Source organism: Lycium barbarum, chromosome 12, assembly GCF_019175385.1.
Source record: "Lycium barbarum isolate Lr01 chromosome 12, ASM1917538v2, whole genome shotgun sequence".
NCBI lineage: Eukaryota > Viridiplantae > Streptophyta > Magnoliopsida > Solanales > Solanaceae > Lycium > Lycium barbarum.
The window spans coordinates 38718457-38737308 of record NC_083348.1 but is presented as its reverse complement, the minus strand read 5'-3'; the positions used below and the strand labels follow the sequence as shown (position 1 = coordinate 38737308).

Below are 18852 nucleotides of genomic sequence, written 5' to 3'. Positions count from 1 at the left end.
AATAGATTAGCATTAGGTCTAAAATCTACAAATAAAACTAAAATTGAAAGAATTTTAAAAGCCCTAATTTAAGAGAAACTAACCTCAATTAATTAACTTCAAAACGGGTCTGGAGTTGGTGGGGACGGGTTGTGCAGGCGGCGGCGCTGGGCGGCGGGGCTAGGCTGAGGGGAGAAGGGCGGCAGGTAGCTAGGGTTTGAGGGGAATGGGAGTTTAATTGGGAAGAGGAGAAGAAATGGGTATGCAAACCCGTCTGAAAATTTTTTAAAGAAAAACCCACGGACAAAACCAACACTGTCCATCGGATTTTCCCGCACGTTTGACCAGATTTAACCCAAAAATTAAAAAAAAAAAAAAAAAAAAAAAAACCGACCCTGTCCGTCGGTTTCCTAAAAAAATTGTTTATTATTTTTTTAAAAAACAAATTGAATTGCATATTATTTAAAATATTTTTAAAAATAAAAATTAATTATTATTATTATTTTTAATAAAACCCTCGTGGGACGTTGATTTTTTTTGCAGATATATATTTTCAAAATTCTGTCAAAAAAACCGACGTCGTCTGTCGATTTTCTAATTAAAATAATTTAAAAAATTAGAAATGTAAAAAACCGACGCAAGGAGTCGGTTTTTTTGTCCGACGATTTTTGGCAGTTTTTTAGTAGTGAAGTACAGCCAGTGTTTATATGCAGGATCCATCTCACATCCCTAACCATTTTACTGACATAAAATTTCCTCAAACAAAAAAGGACGAAAAGGAAAAAACTAAACAGGCTTCCTAGGAAGTGGTTATGGTGAAGATTGAACAATGTATTGTCCCATAGAAAGGTTCATGCCTGTAGTACTTGCGCAAACATAAATAACCAAACATAATTTAAGAACCAGAAAAACACCTGCAGAAATTACTCTAGCCTATGTTGAAGCCAAAGTTAAATTTCTTTTAGCATGACTTCACAAAGTATTATTGGACAAAAATTCCCAATCTGTAAACAATCATCCGTAGCTAAGCCCTCTGAAATGAAATGATCAAAGTTACAAAGTGAAAGAAGCACAAATAGTAATAATCAATTTTTTTCTATAGCCAATCCATAGCAGCGTGATTCCTTACAAAAGAATGCGATGGTAAATGAATATGTTGACTAGCAAAGCTAGCAACTTCAGCAAATATGGCAACTAGTCCAGAAGCATTAACCGACAAAATCAATGCCTTGACTGGTGCAGGCGAGGCCTGTTACAGAACATGCGACCATTGGCCTTCACAAGTGCAGCTATGGCCAAACTTATGCTTGCCCAAACCAGTGAAAATAATAGGTTCCAAACATCATGCCGAACTGTAGATGGAAGAAAACAAGAACCCCGTGTAAGGTTTATGAGTATCAACAAATCAACTTCTTGCTTGTTGAGATAGAAATTCAAAGATAAAGATCATACAGCAGAATCAGAAGAAAATTTTCATGTATGGCAACTCACCTCTCCCCAGTGACAAGGTAGCAAAAAATAGCCCAGTCAAAATCAGTCCCAAGGCAAGAGGAAATGACTGCAGGTGTAAAGATTATAATTAGGTGAGATTAAATGGCTGAAAACATCAAAGTCTGCTAAAAGATTTCAGCACATATTTGGACTCAATAATTGTTACGAGAAAACAAAAAAGAAGTATAACAGAAAAAAAAAAAAAAATATATATATATATATATATAAAGATAATGTATTATCTACCTATTCAAAAAAATTTCGGCACATCATTATAACAATCAAATCACTATCACGTAGGTAAAAGAAAAAAAAAAAAAAAAAAAGGACAGCCCGATGCACAAAGCATCCCGCATTCAGGATCCAGGGAAGGGCCGCAACCCAAGTGTTTTGGCTTTAGGTACCATAATCACTTAACATTTAGCTGTAAAAGAACACACTTTTTCTGAGCTTTGAACAGAGATTGTGAGTAAAAAAGAGGGACAGGTATTCTTGCATACGGCTCTCCTAAAATACTGGCATATTGTGGCTGACAATTCTCATTTCAGTTGCATGCCTATCTTTTGTCTTGGGAGTATTGAGATCATAAATGGCTTTGCGGGTAAACTTGAAACTAATGCCTATCCCCATTCTCATCAACTTTGTTAGTGAAACATCCAAATTAATAGCTGCGGAGAAGCTTTTACCAAATAACCCAAATTTAGTTATAATAGTGCGTTTGAGATCTTGGCATTTACGTGCACCAGATAGTAACTTGTAGAGGTATTTGCAGGAGCATAAGCATGAAGGATCAACCTTCAGAAGAGAGTATCACCAATTAATCTCATATCCGCACAAAATGTCTACTTACCAGGCAACATGATACTATTCTACATTGTTTTAACTATTTACTGTTCTCTTAATTTTGAGATATGTCATGTATTGTCTTTGCCTTGTCCCCAAGATTTACCTCTTGCTCAAAGAGGGTACCAGGCAAGAACATGAAATATCAAATTCATCCAAACAATTTTAACCTTGTAATGTTACCAATGAATGTGACAATTTGCTATTGCAACAACAGCTACTCAGTGGAATCTAATAAACAGGAACAATAAGAACTTGATATAGTAAGAACATGCAATAGCACTCACAGCTATAGCCTCAATGCCACCTTTCTGCGATGTTGCTGTCATATCTCGGGAGACAGACATAATGTAATGTCCTTGCATTAGATCGATTGCATCCTTCACAAAGTGTAAGCAGAAGATAGAATTTCAGTGTTTAAATGGACATGAGAGAAGTATAAAATAGAAATCAAGCGATCGTGCAGGCAATCAAACTAGCATTACCTGTTTTGTACCATCAACAAAGTTGTTCAAGTAGTATCGAGTTAGGGCATTCACACCATCATTAACAATTCCTTGGACTGTTCTCTTACCATATCTGCATCAATAGCCATGATAAATTGCAATCATAACAGATGATAGGTGGACAGAAAACTTTGGTTCAGAATAGTAGGTTTTCAAGATTATTAAGGAAAGTACATGCAAATAGAAGTGCTAATCCATGATTTATTTCTAAATATAGAACAAAAGACATCTTCAACTTCCCAGCTAAGAACTTCTATATCTTCAAAAGATGAATTGTAGTCTTTTTGATCATATTATTGATTTACAAAAACAAATCTAATTGGTGCCAATACTGCTAAAACAACTCCAAATTTCCACGCGACTGATAGTTCACCAGGAAGTTTTTATGCATGCATATCAGGGGATATAAGAACTGACTGGTAAGTTTAAGTTCAATCACATGCACCGCGAGAACAGCACATAATCTGAAAGTATACTGGCATAAGAATTGCTGCCTGTATTTCATCCCTCCTATAAATAACATCTACACATTTCAATTTCAGCAGAACAAGAAAGAGACGTCTTCATGGTCAAGAAAACATTTATAACCTGACAAAATCTCCCTTTAAGGCTGGAGTGCCAGAATACTGTATGCTTATATCATCCCCATGGTTGGCCCACACTGCACTTAACCATATAAAGTTAAAAAGGAGACAGAACAAGAACCTGTAAAAGCAAAAATAGAACTAGGTGCTTCCGGGAAAACCATTACAGCACAAAAATCTTCTGCCATAAATGCTAATGAAGCAACATATACTCTTGAGAGGAAACTTTAATACAGATTATCAAAAGTTACTCACATATTTTGAAGCTCTCATCAAGGTTGGGGTGTGTGCTGATAGATTCTTCCGCGTCAAAAACACCAAGCCTTCTGAGTTGGAATTCCAACATTCTGCGACCAAGCATGCTCTGCAAATGAATATCAATTATTAGAACATTTCCTTAAAGCGGGAGATAAGAAATGCAGAACACGGAAGTAGCCCTATATGGTTTAGCTTAATTGGTATGGGCTCCTCTTGCGTCTTGCCTTGACTCAAGTCTCAGCTCGAAAAAATTGGCCCTCCTTGCCCTCACCCCCTCCCTCCATCACAGCCAAAGGTAAAAGACAAGCAATTGGTGTGCAGTAATTAATTCTCTAATAATTTAGGAATATGTAACATTCAAAGTCAGATAACATAGCCTGTGAACTTGAGCAAAAAAGACAGCTAACATGCTTATGCTGCTAACAAAAAGCTGATAGGTAGACATCATGAAAAAGTTAACTACAAAGTCCCAAAGTTGGGCCACAAACATTTACTGCGGATGTAGATCCTAATAGGTTACAGTTGACTTGTTTGTTCCGAAATTCAAAAGTAGAAATAGCACGGGAAGAAGCTGCTTGCAAACTCAGATCGTCTATAAGCAGCTAGACAAAACTTCCTTTTACCAGTAAATCTTTAAAGGATACAAGCTACTCTTTAAACTAAAACCAAGACTTGTATCAAGAATTAAACTCTTAACTTTCATTGGACTCCAACTTTTGGACAGAGTTTTCTTGAAGTGCTTCTAAAAGAGTGTTAGAATAGTCCCACATCGGTTGTAGATGGGGTAATTGGTATCCTTATATGGTCTTTGGCTTTTGGGTTTGAGTTAGACCCAAGGTCTCTCAACAATGAGCATAACTACGTGCGTGAAGTGTAAATAGAAAGAACATGTAACTATTTAAGCAGTATCCTTTCGCAGTGGCAGAGTTAAAACATGTTAAATAGAGAACAAGCACTGCAAATGGGACTCGACATTGTCCACCCTGGACCAACAAATCTGACCTCTTTTTACATGCATATCCATATAAAAAGATCTAGTAATATTTCCATAGGACAGAGATACCTGTGTTACATTTGTACGGTCTAAGCAATCAATGCAGTTGGTCCTCACAACTCCAAGTTGCACCTCAACTTTTTCACCTTTCTCATTCAATAAAAAGTACCTAATATGAAAACAAGAAATCAAATTTAAGAATGACATACCGGGAAAACAACAAGAAAGTTAATTGCAGAATGACAGGGAATGTTTTTCTACCTCTCTATGCATATTGAAACACTAAACTGTACAAAATAAAGAGTCGATTTAAAAGACAGTAATGCCATCACTTGTTACTTGGTCCACCAAGTATCCACACACTCCATCTTTTTTTCTATTACCTTTTCAGGACGCTTTCTCTCTTGCTCGCGTGGTTTATTTTCATTTTCACGTCATTTTCTAATTAAAAAAAAAATGAAAATGTTTATGCCATTGCCGCTAGGATTCTTGCCTTGTCTGCAATGCAGCTAGTCTTGGCATAAGCTTCTTGCACCTTAGATGCATAATATAAGAAAAAAATCCTTGCTTCACCTGCCTTCTGACTTCTGAAAGTGAAATATTTCTTTGTTTCCTATTTAATTAGAGGGAACATTAAAATTAACACTGGACTTATTGACTAGTTATTAAGTATAAACCTGTTATTCAGATTCAAGTTTGGAAGTAGGGAAAGAAAAATGTGCAAACAGGTACCTAGAAACCTCCAACTCCCCAAAACACGAAAAAAGAACGCAAACCAACTAAAGCTCTCAACTGTAAACCCATGATACATGAACTTCTAAACTCAAAGGAATATATCATGAACTGTAAACTCAAAGGAATAAAAGTACACATCAACTGTAAACTCAAAGGAGATATACCTATTCTTTATGAAGAAATCCTCAATTTGCTCGTAAAGGATAGAAAGACGCTCGAAATGAACATGCCCACATATATGGTGAAAATCAAAGTGCAAGTATCTGCAAAACTCATTCAAATATTAGACTGAAGTGCAGCAACTTAGTGTTGATTAGATCACCAGAAGAAAGATCCTACCTTACATCATCACCAGCAACACTCTGCATTGCATTGGCAAACTTTTCATTCAAACGCCCTTCTCCTCCATGCTGATAAGAGTTTCAAAAAAAAAAATGATAAATCGATAAAATTGTGTTATACATCACCAAGGACGCATTTATAGCCATGTCTTTACATACACGCCAATCAAACCACTTTCTATGTATCAGAGGACATCTTTTCTTTTAAAAAAAAAAAAATAAGGTGAAGGTATCAGATGAAATCTTTTAGACTATGTTGCTCGGACTCTTCAAAATTGTTGACTGGTGCGTGCCAGATACTCCAAAAGTAGTGTATTCTTGAAGAATCTGACAGGGGTGCGGCATCACTTTTGGAGAGTCCGAGCAACATTGCTTTTAGAGTAGCATTTTCATAAAAAGAATTGTCAGATCGACTAGTCTGGCAAAAATAGAATAATTATCCAAAGATTGTACCTTGTTGACGAGATCAACTGATAGAACATTTCCATATTTCTTTCTGAGGTCCAAAAAGTGTCTCTCAGCTACTCTAGGCTGCGAATACGTCACAAAACAGAAGCAATTATAAGCGAAGCCATATAAAGAATGTGAAGAGAATGAAGGCACTGAAAACCAGAAAATGCTACTCAACTGCTTCTTCAAGTCTCACTATCTCAAACTTAGGTTTATATGTTAAATCAACAATCTGATCCCATAGTAGTGGGATGGATCCTCTGACCTACAAAAGGCAAACTAAGAAGTTATACAAAACAGCATGATATCTCAAAAATATATACAAGCATGTGCATGTAATGAAGCAAACAAATATATCTCGCCAGAAGGAAAGCAAATAGACATTTAAGATTGAAATTTCCCAACTTTTTCATCTCATTGAAAGCCAAAAAAGTTTTTTGTTTTCTTTAACATAGATGATACAATCTAACTTCGACCATCATAGATTTATGATTTTAAAGGAATCTCTAATACTTTTCATTCTGGTAATACGATTTCTGGAATCAGTCAAATCAGATTTGAAGATATGTCAAGGTTGAGAAATTCATCCTGGACAATTTAGTAGATTTCCGATCAGAAATGCAGTTCCGTAGGATGGGTAAGCCAGAATATGTCGAGCAATTATAACTATATAGATATACAACACCGGGTTTCTATGGCATCTTTTACAACTTCTATTGTTTCTTAAATGCTACTTATCACCTGATTCATTGCAGAGTTCCACTCAGTTCTGTTCTGTTCTTATCAGAGGATAAGCTATAAATCTCCTGCAGGAAGGAACTAACACTAGTTCTGGTGAACCCTGGAGAAGTTATGTGACTTATTTTAATTAAGTTCTATTGCCATTGGCAAATCCAGACAGCATTGTTGATCTCAAAGACCCATATTGAGACTTGAACCTTCTGTCATCACTAAGCTCATAATTTTATTTTTTTTCTGATGTGTTTAACACAAATAATTCAATATACAGCAAGCATGACTTGTAGACAGAATGATCTTTAACACCAAAATGCTTTGATAATTGATAAGTACCTAAGTATACTAGAGGTAACTTTTCTTATAATCCTGATTAGTAAAAGCTTTGCTTTATCACCCAGAAAGGAAAACATAAAATAAGAAAGGGAAAGCAGAAAGCTCAAGCTGATGCACTTCTCCACTTAACTCTTAGTTGCACAGTGCAGGGTAAAACAAAAGTTACTACAATTAGTAGTTTATCTGATTATCCTAGGTGACCTGAAGTGTCTCCTGTCAAGGCTATCAAGTCACCGCTGCATTTAACAAAAAATATTGATATGTGCAATTAAGCAATATTTGCATATATTTTGGTATTGTTTACCACTTGTTTTACTGCTTTATTTTGTGTGCATAAACCGATGAAACTGGCCAATTAGGCTTAATTATGAATTTTGGATGTTTAGGAGGCACTTAAAGATAAAAGGAGGCAAATTAGGATGGCTTGGAAATTGGAATGAATATTTAGTTAAAACTGGAAGATGTGGACAATCTGAAGTTGACTCGCGGCTCAGTCGTGAGAAATACTTAAGAAAATATTGCAAGTTCCAATTGAAGATTTGACCAGTGTTTTCGGAACTTATCTTATTTTCTATTACTAAGGGTGTTGCTTTGACTTGGTTCATGATGTCTTTGGGTACATACAAATATGAGTAGCTAAATTTCTTACCTATGATTTCGATAGAACCTCTTGTTGGATCAGCTTTTGACGTGTTTTCCATTAATCAAGCCTTTTTAGTTTCATTTGGTCAACTATAATTTGTATGATGTTTAATTGATGAGCTCTCAATTATTGTGCCCTAAAATCTTCTTTTTTTTTTATATAACCCCTAAAATCTTGTTTTGCTTGGGAAAAGAATCAAGATTGCAAAAAAAAAAAAAAAAAAGAATCAAGATTGGGGCGCCCAAGGATGTGCCCTAGTGGTCAATGAAGTGGGAGGAGAACCACGAGGTCTCAGGTTCAAATCCCTACTGGAGACAAAAACACTAGGTGATTTCTTCACATATGTCTAAGCCTTGGTAGACAGAGTTACGTGGTACCTGTCTACCTGTTGTTGGTGGGAGGTAGCAGCCTAGCAGGTATCCTGTGGAATTAGTTGAGGTGCGCGCAAGCTGGCGCAAACCATGGTTATCAAAAAAAAGATAATCAAGATTGAGTTTTTGTTGCGCAACAACGCTTCAAAATAAGTAAGGAATTGATTTTTTTGATTCACAGGTTATAATTAGGGATAATTTGACCTTGTTGTGGTATCTTCAGTGAGTTGGTTACATGAATACTTAGGATATACTAGGAGAGTACCTCTAGGAATTTATTGCTAATAATTGGAAGATATTAACGATAATATAAGAACTCATGATCAATCAAGAAGAGTTAGGCCGGGTTAAGGGAAACATGCCATTAGTTCATTCCAACAATTGGGAAATCATCACCCTAGGCTTTTATTCATTGAATACTCCTTCATCTATTTAGTTAGCTTTTCTATATATTTTTATTTGTTAATTAACAATATAAAACTTTCTTCTCTTTATTACTTGGGAATTGTTTGAGCTTTTGAATTTAGTAATATTAACTAGCAACAAATATAAGTAGACTCTATGCGGGATCAACCCCAGACTCAAAAGTCTGGTTATATTTGCAGCGATTGCTTCCTTATTTTAGGACTAAAATAGGGATTAGCGTGTAATCAATTAGTAAGTATTTTATTCAAGCATGAATAGAAACTAAAATTTACTTGAATCATATATCGACAAAGAAAAAAGGCATCGCCGTCGCTGCTTCCTTATTTTAGGACTAAAATAGGGATTAGCGTGTAATCAATTAGTAAGTATTTTATTCAAGCATGAATAGATACTAAAATTCACTTGAATCATATATCGACAAAGAAAAAAGGTATCTCCGTCAAATCATGTAAGTAAGCAAAGCAGAGTAATTCACAAGAAACAAGATAGGATGTTGAAATAATCCCATCATTTTGTTAAACAAGTCTACCTGAACAAATGATGCAGTACACCCATTCAGCTGTATAATTTGCTCGCTTTCCACAAAATTTGCAACAAATCCATCAGTATCAGCACCTCTTCTCCACATCCGAGTGCCTACATCAATCAATCAACTAAGCCAGATATAGGTTATTGCTAATTAGTTATCTAAGAGCTCTTTCTCCATGATCAGAAAATCTAGAAATTATTTCAAGGATAACTGAAGAACATGAGAAAAGTAAAGGCTATTTTTCTTCATTACTGACCAATCTAATAAAGCTATAATCACTTATCAGATATAACCTAAATCCAAAGCCATCTATACAATACCGAAAGGGTGTCAAAGGCAATTCAACTAAGAAATTATTAATCTTTGGGCACAATAAAACTAAGCAGTAATCTGGAGATTGAAGGCTTAAAAAAGAAAAAAGAAAATTGTATGCATAGTTTTGAAAACATTGATCCAGGATTTATTTTAACTGACAGGTGTCTGAAGTGGGTGTGAGCAATGATCATAAAAAGAAAGCTGTAATATACATAAATGATAATGCACGAAAGTAAGCAAAGCCCAGTGCATAAAAGACATAACACAGTAAGAATCATATGTAAAATGCTGTCCGTATGCCAACATAACATGACACTCGAATAACAAAGAAGCAAGGTGCATTATGGCCTTTCAAAGGATTACACAGCTAAACATTTTAAAAAAAATGTCACTCACCAGTTAATGAGGAATGATGGTTCTACAGAAAATAACATGTACAATTCTATTCCTTCACTTCCAATGATCATTTTTGTCAAATTGCACAGTTAAGAAGGAAACAACAAGAAGAAAGGAAAGATACCAGTTCTCCTATTACACCTCCTTGCAATCAGCGTAACATCGACAATGTCTTTTCCAATTGCTGCTTGAAAGTTGTGAAAGCCTTAGGAAAAGTTAAGGTATAACCTCAAAAGATAGCAAACAAAGCTACCATTAAACATGAATTAAAGTAACCATGCGAGTTAAGAAAAAACCCATGTACAACTGAATTGCAAGGATACTGCCTTGGACAACTGGAAGCAAGAAGGGGTCAAGCTGTTATGGCAAGGAAAAACAGATAAGTTACAAATTTAGAGGTAGATCCAACAAAATGAATACAACTAACAAAATATATTTACCTTGTGATCTATAAGAATTTCCATCATATAATTGTTCCAAAGAAACCGAGGGTCTGCCTGCGCAAAAACAAATTAAAATGAAGTTATTGAATCTCTTAAGAGTCCCACATCGGTGGGTTAAATGGTACACGGTCTCCTTATATGGACCTAGCTTTTGGGGTTGAGTTAGGCCCAAGATCAATTTCTTAACTTGGTCTTTACAGAATCAATATTCAAGATCAATAGCCAGTCAATCAACAAAAGGTTCTATATCAGTAAAAAGAGTAACAAGCTACCACGTATAAGTAAATGACTACACTAAGGATTACATCTATGCAGCATCTAATAGACTTACTTGTCTCCATAGAGGAAGCAACTTGGATTCATCACCCAAATCATGCAACCGCTGAGCACTGCATCAGGAACCATAAGTTTCTTATTACTGAGGATCGCACCCTATATATTCTTATAATCAGATGGAATGTTACAGTGATAAAAATGTGTCATAAATTCCAGTGTACTTCAAATTAAGAACAAGTAAACTTCAAGTGTTAAAAACTTTTAAAAATCATATAATTCACCTCCAAAAATGCTAACCTAAAATAAGATCTATAACAAAGGGAGATAGCTGAAACATAGCTTGCCTAATTTATTGTCTAAGGTAGAGGCGTAAACACTTTACAGGGGTTCAACATAATGAGCTCAGCATAGAGGAAGATGCAAAATAAAACCTTAAAAGATATTAAAATTTTGGCATGAAAGCTCTCTGTTATACACTGATAAAATGACCTTCAGAAAGAACCAATGACTTGAATTCTGAAGCTTTTTTTTTTCTTTTACAAAATTAAGTTTTATAGAAAATCGCATGCCTACTCCAGTTAGGAAAAGCCCAACAATTTTGGAATAGGTGATAATGATGCTCAGGAATTGTCGGTCAGAAGGTAAGTTGCTCGGACTCGGGTGCGGGTATCCGATACGGGTACGGATCCGAGTGTCAGATTCGGCAAAATCTAAATTTTAAGATTCGGGGGTGCGTATTCAGATATGGATACGGGTGCGGGGATTCGGCTAAAAAAAATCAATTTATTAAAATAGAGCTATAAAGACCCCAACTTCTTCTTTCAAGCTCTATGGTTCTTCCCCTCAAAAGACAAAAACAAAGCCATTCAAGGTCTTCTACCAATTCTCCTTACAGATTGCTGCTACTGTCTACCAGAGTCAGAACTCAGAATACAACCCCTTAAACTCTTGCTTCTCTCTGTTTGGTCTGAAACATGAAGCACCGAATATGAGACAAAAGGACTATAACATTGAAGGTATGTCATTTCCATGTCTTAAATATGTTTTATCTTTCATTTTGAGAAATCAAAATCTCAATTTTCCCCCCAAATTTGTCCATGGACTCCGGTCAAAGTATCCGAAGTTGGTTGACCGTATCCGAGACGTATCCCCCTCCCGCCCCGCCCCCGCCCCCACACCCGCACTGTGTCGAGAAGGGTGCGGCAGCAAAAATGAAGAGTCTGTGCAACTTAGGTCAGAAGGGTAAAAAGAATAATAGCAGAGACAGTATACTATAGTGTTTTTAATCGAGTGAAGAGATGCAAAATGAGGATATCCAAAGAGGATACTATAAAAATTTCATTTTATTTCTTTTTGATGTTTGAAATGAAAGTGGCGAGCAAAGAGAAATTTTATCTTATTTTCTATCTCACCCTAAGAAATTTTCTTCCATTTCATCTCTTTCTTCTTCTATGTAAACCTAAAAGGGAGGAAAATATCTAAACTTTGTTCCATTTTTCTCTTCTATTTCTCCCATAACAACCTTTAATAGACTATCCGCTTCTAGGTCTGTCCTGTGTGGGTTCCCAACTTTAAACAATTTGGTATCTCAAAACATAAGGATAAGAAAGAAGTCTCAGCTCCATGTTGAATACTTTGAAGACTTACAATTTCACTAATGCTGCTACAAATACCATAGCACTATTCCAGGATAACTCAAAGAAAAACCCAAACTCTTTCAAATTTAGACAGTTGGATACCCAATTCGCTCAAATGATCAAAACGACCGTGTACTTCACCTCAAATAACATAACAAATATTGTATACTTCACCTCAACATTAACATAAATAAACACTGTAGCTTCAGAGGTATATTCATCTTAGTTTCAACATAAATCATTATGTTTCCACGCATTCCCAATTTATCGAAAGAGAACCAATTCAAACATCAAACATCTAAAGCTCAGAATTTCATGGTCCATGCTTTAGTGTCGATCAATAGGCACTTATAAATACTCTTTCAACCAGAATATTCCCCGTTTTGAAAAAAATAATAAGAATAAATAGTTTTTCAATGGGCACAAAGAGCTAGTTGATCAATTTCCAAGCACCTTCGAGAAAAGAAATAAGGGCAACAGAGCTTGTTTAAGCACTGTAAATGTGAAAAGATAATTCACCTCAATGTTATATTGACATCATAAGAAAAGTACAGACCAGGAGTCTTTTCTGCTACATTAAGCAGTGCAGAAAACTCAGCTTCCATTTTTTTCTGCCAAAGGACGAAAATGCATCATTGCAACAGAAATAGAACCAACTAGATAAGCTTCAAAAGAAACAGGGATAAGAAACTAGATAGGAAAAGCTACCTGTTCAACAGGAGTGTTCTTGAGAGAATGATCACAAGGAAAAACCTTCATTGACGAGACTTTAAAGATAGGGTGACCCATGTAAGATCCAACACTTTCGCGTTCCGTTATGACCAACAAATATGACCCTGAATGGAATAAAAATAGACTTGTGACCATTCTTTTCTAGAATTTTGATGTTTTTGTCCAAGCAACTATATTCTGTTTATCCATTCCTCTCAGAGTATGATAGCTAAAAACGAGGAGATTTTTGATGGCATGGTAAAACTTTTTAGTGACTTTTAAAATAAGTCTTATTTTTTCCTTCCATGTCGTTTAAACCATAAGTATATCTGCGCAAGACCAAGAGATTGGTATAATGATTCTAACCGAATTACTTTGTAGAAAGATCTGTGAAGAGAATGATCAAAAAAAGGGATACTTCCACATATAAATTACTGATCAATAATTAACACATTTACATTAAGGGAAAGAAAAGGGATTCCTAAACGCACTCAACTATCATAACAGTTATCCCTCTGCGGAACTATAAATAAAAAAAAACTCAAACTTTTACTGACTTGCCTGCCAAAAGCTTTAGTATCCCAATAACTCCAAAAATTGTCCGAATTTTGGGAACACGAATTGAACTGCAATGTGGTATCTCATCTACATAGGAGAAAATAAACCAGGAAATCACAAAGTTAGCTTATAGAAAAACTAAGAACCAGGAGGGCATTTGAAAATAGCACAATAAGCGAGCAACCTATTAGTTTCATCGACCCGTCCACCCGACTGATTTCCAAACATGAACCAGAGGATCCATCAGTAGGCTCAACAACATACTGATCTGAAAATTCCCAAAGTCGCATCCTTTTATATAGTTTCTGTGAAGAATCTGCCTTCTCCATCATTATTGGAATTCAATCACTAGTAAAATTGAAAGACAAAATCAAATCACTGAACCATAATATGATACTATCAGTTTTAAGTGTCAAAATAAGAAACATACGAGCATAAGAATTCTTAGAGGACGACAGCAAATTGCAACAAGGACAAGTAACCTCAGAAATGCTTGCAATATATGCAGTTATCCTCGTGTGGTTAGTTTATGTGTACCAATGTCTAAATAGTAAACACTGTAGCGCCATTACAAGAACAAGTGCATAAGTGTTGGCTCCATCAAGTAACTCCCAAAAGAAACTAATAGCCTGTTTGGTCAAGCTTCTGGGAGGTTCAAAGTGCTATTTTTTCCTTTCAAAAAGTGCTTATTTTAGAAAGTCGAGGTGTTGGGCCAAGTAGTTGCAGAAGTTGTTTTTCAGAAGCTAAAAAAGTAGCTTTTGGCATAAGCACATTTGGAACATTGACGACGCACAAAGTACTGCTCTAAAAGTGTTTTACAAATTGATTAGACAAACACAACCTGCCACTCTCTAAAAGTACTTTTTCGAAAAGCACTTGAGACAGAAAACACTTTTCAAAATAAGCAAATTTTAGTAAGCTTGGCCAAACAGAGTATAATGCAGATGAAAGAAACAATTGAGCTGTTTTATTTTTATCTTTGGTCATGCCACAAGTTACCCATTTTGATGATATTAACTGCATTATATTATCACCAACATATTTGTGCTTTAAGCTCCCTCTGATCTTATGAGGTACAAAATTATTCAATGATCACATGACAATTTCTTTCTTGTCATAGACTAAAGACTGTGTCAAAAAAAAAGTCAAGTGGATCTAATCATCCCTTCCCATAGAATCAATCAGCTAATGGAAACAATGATCTATTCCATGCAATTGGAAGAATATGTATTGACATGAATTGTAGAAACAAGATCTATAAGGAAACAATAATAGATACCTGAGTGGAGAATCCCAAAATCAAGGAGGAGCAAAAATGGAAGCTTTGAATAGAATAGATACAAGACAGAAAAGTAAATTAGAGAGGAGAAGAAAGGTTCTTGGGTTTCACTATTCTTTGGGCGCAAAAACGAAAGGAATGATATAACGTTTGATTCGCTTACAATTTTACCGAATACCCAACTGCTCCCTCACATCTCGCTTCCAACTCAATTACTCCTCCTCACTCTTTCTTTTCTCATAGTTAGTGGAGTACCAAATTATTTATCAGAATTTTGTGTCTGATTTACTAGTCATACTTATTGCACCTTTTATTTTCTTTTTTTAACTATCAATTTAAATTCTGCACTACAAATATATACATAACTGGTGGCATTTGCCCCGTGCTAAGCCCAGGTTCAAAACTAAGATTAAAAGTTACATTTGTAATTTTTATTATTATTATTTTTTCGCTTTTTTTTAACATTAAGTTATTAAAAGATTAGTTCGACATGTTCTGCATATTTTTAAAAGTTAAAGACTTCCCAAATATTTAAATTGCACAAAAGTATTTAAAAATTGAACATAATTTCCATTTTTTTTCTCCCTGTTTTAGACTTTCTTTTTACCTTCAAAGAAATACATGACATATAGTATCTTATTTTTTTAACTTGTTGAATTTTATTAAAATTTTAGACTTTGATAATTTCTTCAAAATTCAACTTAGCTATAGCATATGTGTCATTAACAACATTCATTATGATCTATAGAGTTTTCTTTCATAAAGAATAAAAATAATTTGGTTCTAGAAACATCAATATATGCTGCATTTATTCTTTTTCTAAGATTTTAATGAGGTTACTTATAAAACAAAGATAACCTTTAAATAAAATACTTTACTAATGTTTGAAGATGTTAATTTCAATTAAATTATACAAAATATATTGCAAATATGAAGATAATTAATCACTTTTCTAAATATAATTAAACTTTCCTTGTACTTTCGAAAAATTTATGCGATGAGAAAATGACATTTTTTCCCTTTGTTAGTTTAAAGGGAACATTATTTTATAAAATGTATATTTTATTTATTCTCTAAAACCAAATGAAATTTCAATGTTGCCATGTTTCATTTATACTAACCAATACTTGTTAACATTTTTTTACTCCCTTCCCCCCCCCCCCCCCCCCCCCGCCGCCGCCACACACACAAAAAGATACTCAAAATCAATTAAAAACAAAAAAACCCTTTCGCCACAAGTTGTTTGACATTATTACTGTTGGAAAAACTATTTTTTTTATTTCATATTTTTCAAAGATGTTCTCAATATTTTAACTACTCCATCAAGTTTAGATTATAGTTTATTTTTATGTAATTTTTAAAGTGTAAATTTATACTAAGAAACATATTTATAAATTCATACCAAAAATTGAATTGACTGAGCGCGTAGTACGCCTGGCACCATGTTTCTTTAATAGATGAATGGAGTAAACTACAACATACATTGTCCATTATGTTATCATTTTAGAAACTATATAATATTTAAGTACGCATGCATTAAATATTATAATATATCAAATAATATTTGAAAAAAGTTAATTTTGTTAAACATGAACGATATAGCTAATCAACGTACAAATCGACACCGCATATCAATGAAAAGATTCAAGCTATGCATAGTGACGTGTTTTTTTAGTTGACATCATTACAATTCATAATTTCTTAAGCGTTTAAAAGGAGTTTGAAATTTTCTTAAATGTAGCAAAATTTGGTGCCACACCCAAAGTAATAAAGAAATATGGTAGGAGTAAAAATGAGGCATATAAAGTAAGGTCGTTTGGTACACGGTATTAGCTGGGATATCCCGGCACTAATTATGGGATTAATTTTGTACCATGTTTGATAGAAGGTACAAATTTATCCTAGGATAAATTTATACCTTGTACCAAATAAAGTATAAAGGCATCCCAAACTTAAAGATGGAATATCCCATCTTATCCCATTAATCCTGGATTATTTTATCCCATCTCTTAGATGGGATAAATTAGTCCCAGATTATAATCCTGAGATAATTTTGTCTATGTACCAAACGACTATGGTACATGTCACATCACCTTCAAAAAGTTAGTCTAAGGAGTTTTATATTACAAAAAAAGAATTGAAAGTGTCTTAATCTTTGTATAACACCCTATTGTAAATGAAGCAATAAAAGATAAATATGGGGGCAAATTTGTAAGGGGCAAATTTGTAGTTGGTAAGACTTTGTTGTAATGTAACCAAGGTTTCTAACTAAGGATTACAAAAAAATTGGATTGACCCTTATTATATATATATATATATATATAAGTAATATTCCAGTTAAATTTAATTGGTTATATAGCACTGCTCTAATTTATGTAAATTTTTAAATTTGTGGTGTTAAATGAGTCACATATATTTTGTCTGGCTATAAATTATTTCTTAAAAGTAACAGTTTACAGATATAGAAATATGTCATTCTTTTTTACACGGACTAATAGGGACTAGATTCACACAAATTAAAACGGATGGATTTTTTTTTTCCAAGTTACTAAAAAAACTTTCATTATCAATGCACAGATTATAAACTCATTCTGCTATGAAAAACTATACATAGCAAAAATAGAGATGATAATATAAAAGTTTATACACTTTCTTTATATAAAATTAAAACTCATATTTAATCCAAAGAGTCATGTTATACTCCAAGACGTTCCACACCAATTATTATGTTGGAAGAATATAGTTGCTATTTGCTACTGTCTGATGTCCCTATGTTCAAAAAGTGTCCTGATGCCCTGTCAGCCGGCGCTGGTTTGGTGGAGTAGCACAAATACAATGATGCAACTCACGTTATTCTCTTTTTTCTTTCTAATAAAGGAGTAATTCAAGAGTCCTTCAACCAGCAATATTTTTAGATAATTTAATGGGATAACTGCATGGCATAATTAACTCTAGTACATATTTAATATTTAGTAATTATAGTTTAAATTAATTACATCTTATAGGTAAGAGTAATATGTTAAATACAACTAATAGCTACATATATATTTAAAGTAGAATACTTTATTTTTATTATTTTATATCTTGACTGAAAATTTTAGGGTAGCTTTGAGATGCTTCTTCTCTCTCCGCCACCGCCGACCACCACAGAATCATCGCCGGAATCGCCGCAGGAGCTCCGTGCCGCCGTTGTTATCCTCTGATCAAACTCAATGGAAAATTTTCCTTCTTTCTTATTTCTTCGTATCCTGATGTTGCTTTATGCTAACTAGAATATTCTTATAGGAGAACTAACAATGGAAATACTTTCAGACACAGACACCATAGTAATTAACACCATATCCAGATCCGTCATTTGGTTTTTGGTTAAAAAGACCAATATCCAGATCCAGTCATCTCTCTATATCCTCCTCCAGATCCGATCGTTTTCCGTCGTCTCCTCCTCCAGATCCGTCGTTTTCCGGCGTCTCTGTAACACCCCGTACCTTTAACCTAAGCTTTGACCATGATCCTAGACTTAGAAAATCAGATAAAGAATGTGGGAATTGGAATTTCCCTATTCAGTTGTAAGATGGGGGTTTACGCCCATGAACAGTGACCGCATTTCAGTATACGGGCCGTATTTCAAGTCGTAAACTGGTACCAAAGATTTCTGAGCATTCTGGAATTTGACACTTAGAGGTTACATCGTTAAATACGGACCGTATTTCAAAATACGGCCCGTATTTTAAAATATGGCCCGTATTTCAAAACGTATTTGGAATTTCGAAAAACTTCCTTGATGAAAGTTGTAGAGCTTTGAAATACCTTTCCAACGGTATATTATGGGGGTCAAATGGACATCTGTGCAAAGAGTTATGGCTATTTTACTGAAGAGACGCAGTGCAGTCCGTATTTCAAAATACGGCTAGTATTTAACTGGGTCGAAAATTTAATTTTTCCAGAACAGTATATATTCGTCCATATCAGTTCAAATCATTATTTTTCATCCTTCAAGACCTAGAACGACCTCCTAC

The 18852-nt window shown here is 34.5% G+C and overlaps 1 protein-coding gene across 2 annotated transcripts; it reads right to left on the bottom strand.

Moving 5' to 3' along the window:
- Positions 1–894: 894 nt before the first annotated feature.
- LOC132621984 (phosphoinositide phosphatase SAC6-like) lies at positions 895–15104 on the bottom strand. 2 transcript variants are annotated; one of them, XM_060336493.1, is made up of 22 exons: positions 15000–15104; positions 14837–14879; positions 13742–13905; positions 13561–13644; positions 12997–13124; positions 12808–12899; positions 10707–10764; positions 10373–10429; positions 10256–10289; positions 10057–10137; positions 9222–9328; positions 6360–6446; positions 6185–6262; positions 5730–5800; positions 5555–5653; positions 4725–4824; positions 3659–3767; positions 3408–3480; positions 2799–2892; positions 2601–2693; positions 1471–1537; positions 895–1331 (listed from the first exon to the last, which is right to left on the bottom strand). In XM_060336493.1, the coding sequence occupies exons 3-22, from the start codon at positions 13887–13889 to the stop codon at positions 1201–1203; spliced, it is 1791 nt and encodes a 596-aa protein (XP_060192476.1). In that variant the 5' UTR covers positions 13890–13905; positions 14837–14879; positions 15000–15104; the 3' UTR covers positions 895–1200. The 2 variants fall into 2 exon arrangements, with proteins under 2 accessions (XP_060192476.1, XP_060192475.1); XM_060336492.1 differs by having other exon boundaries at positions 14837–15094.
- Between the last annotated feature and the right edge of the window lie 3748 nt (positions 15105–18852).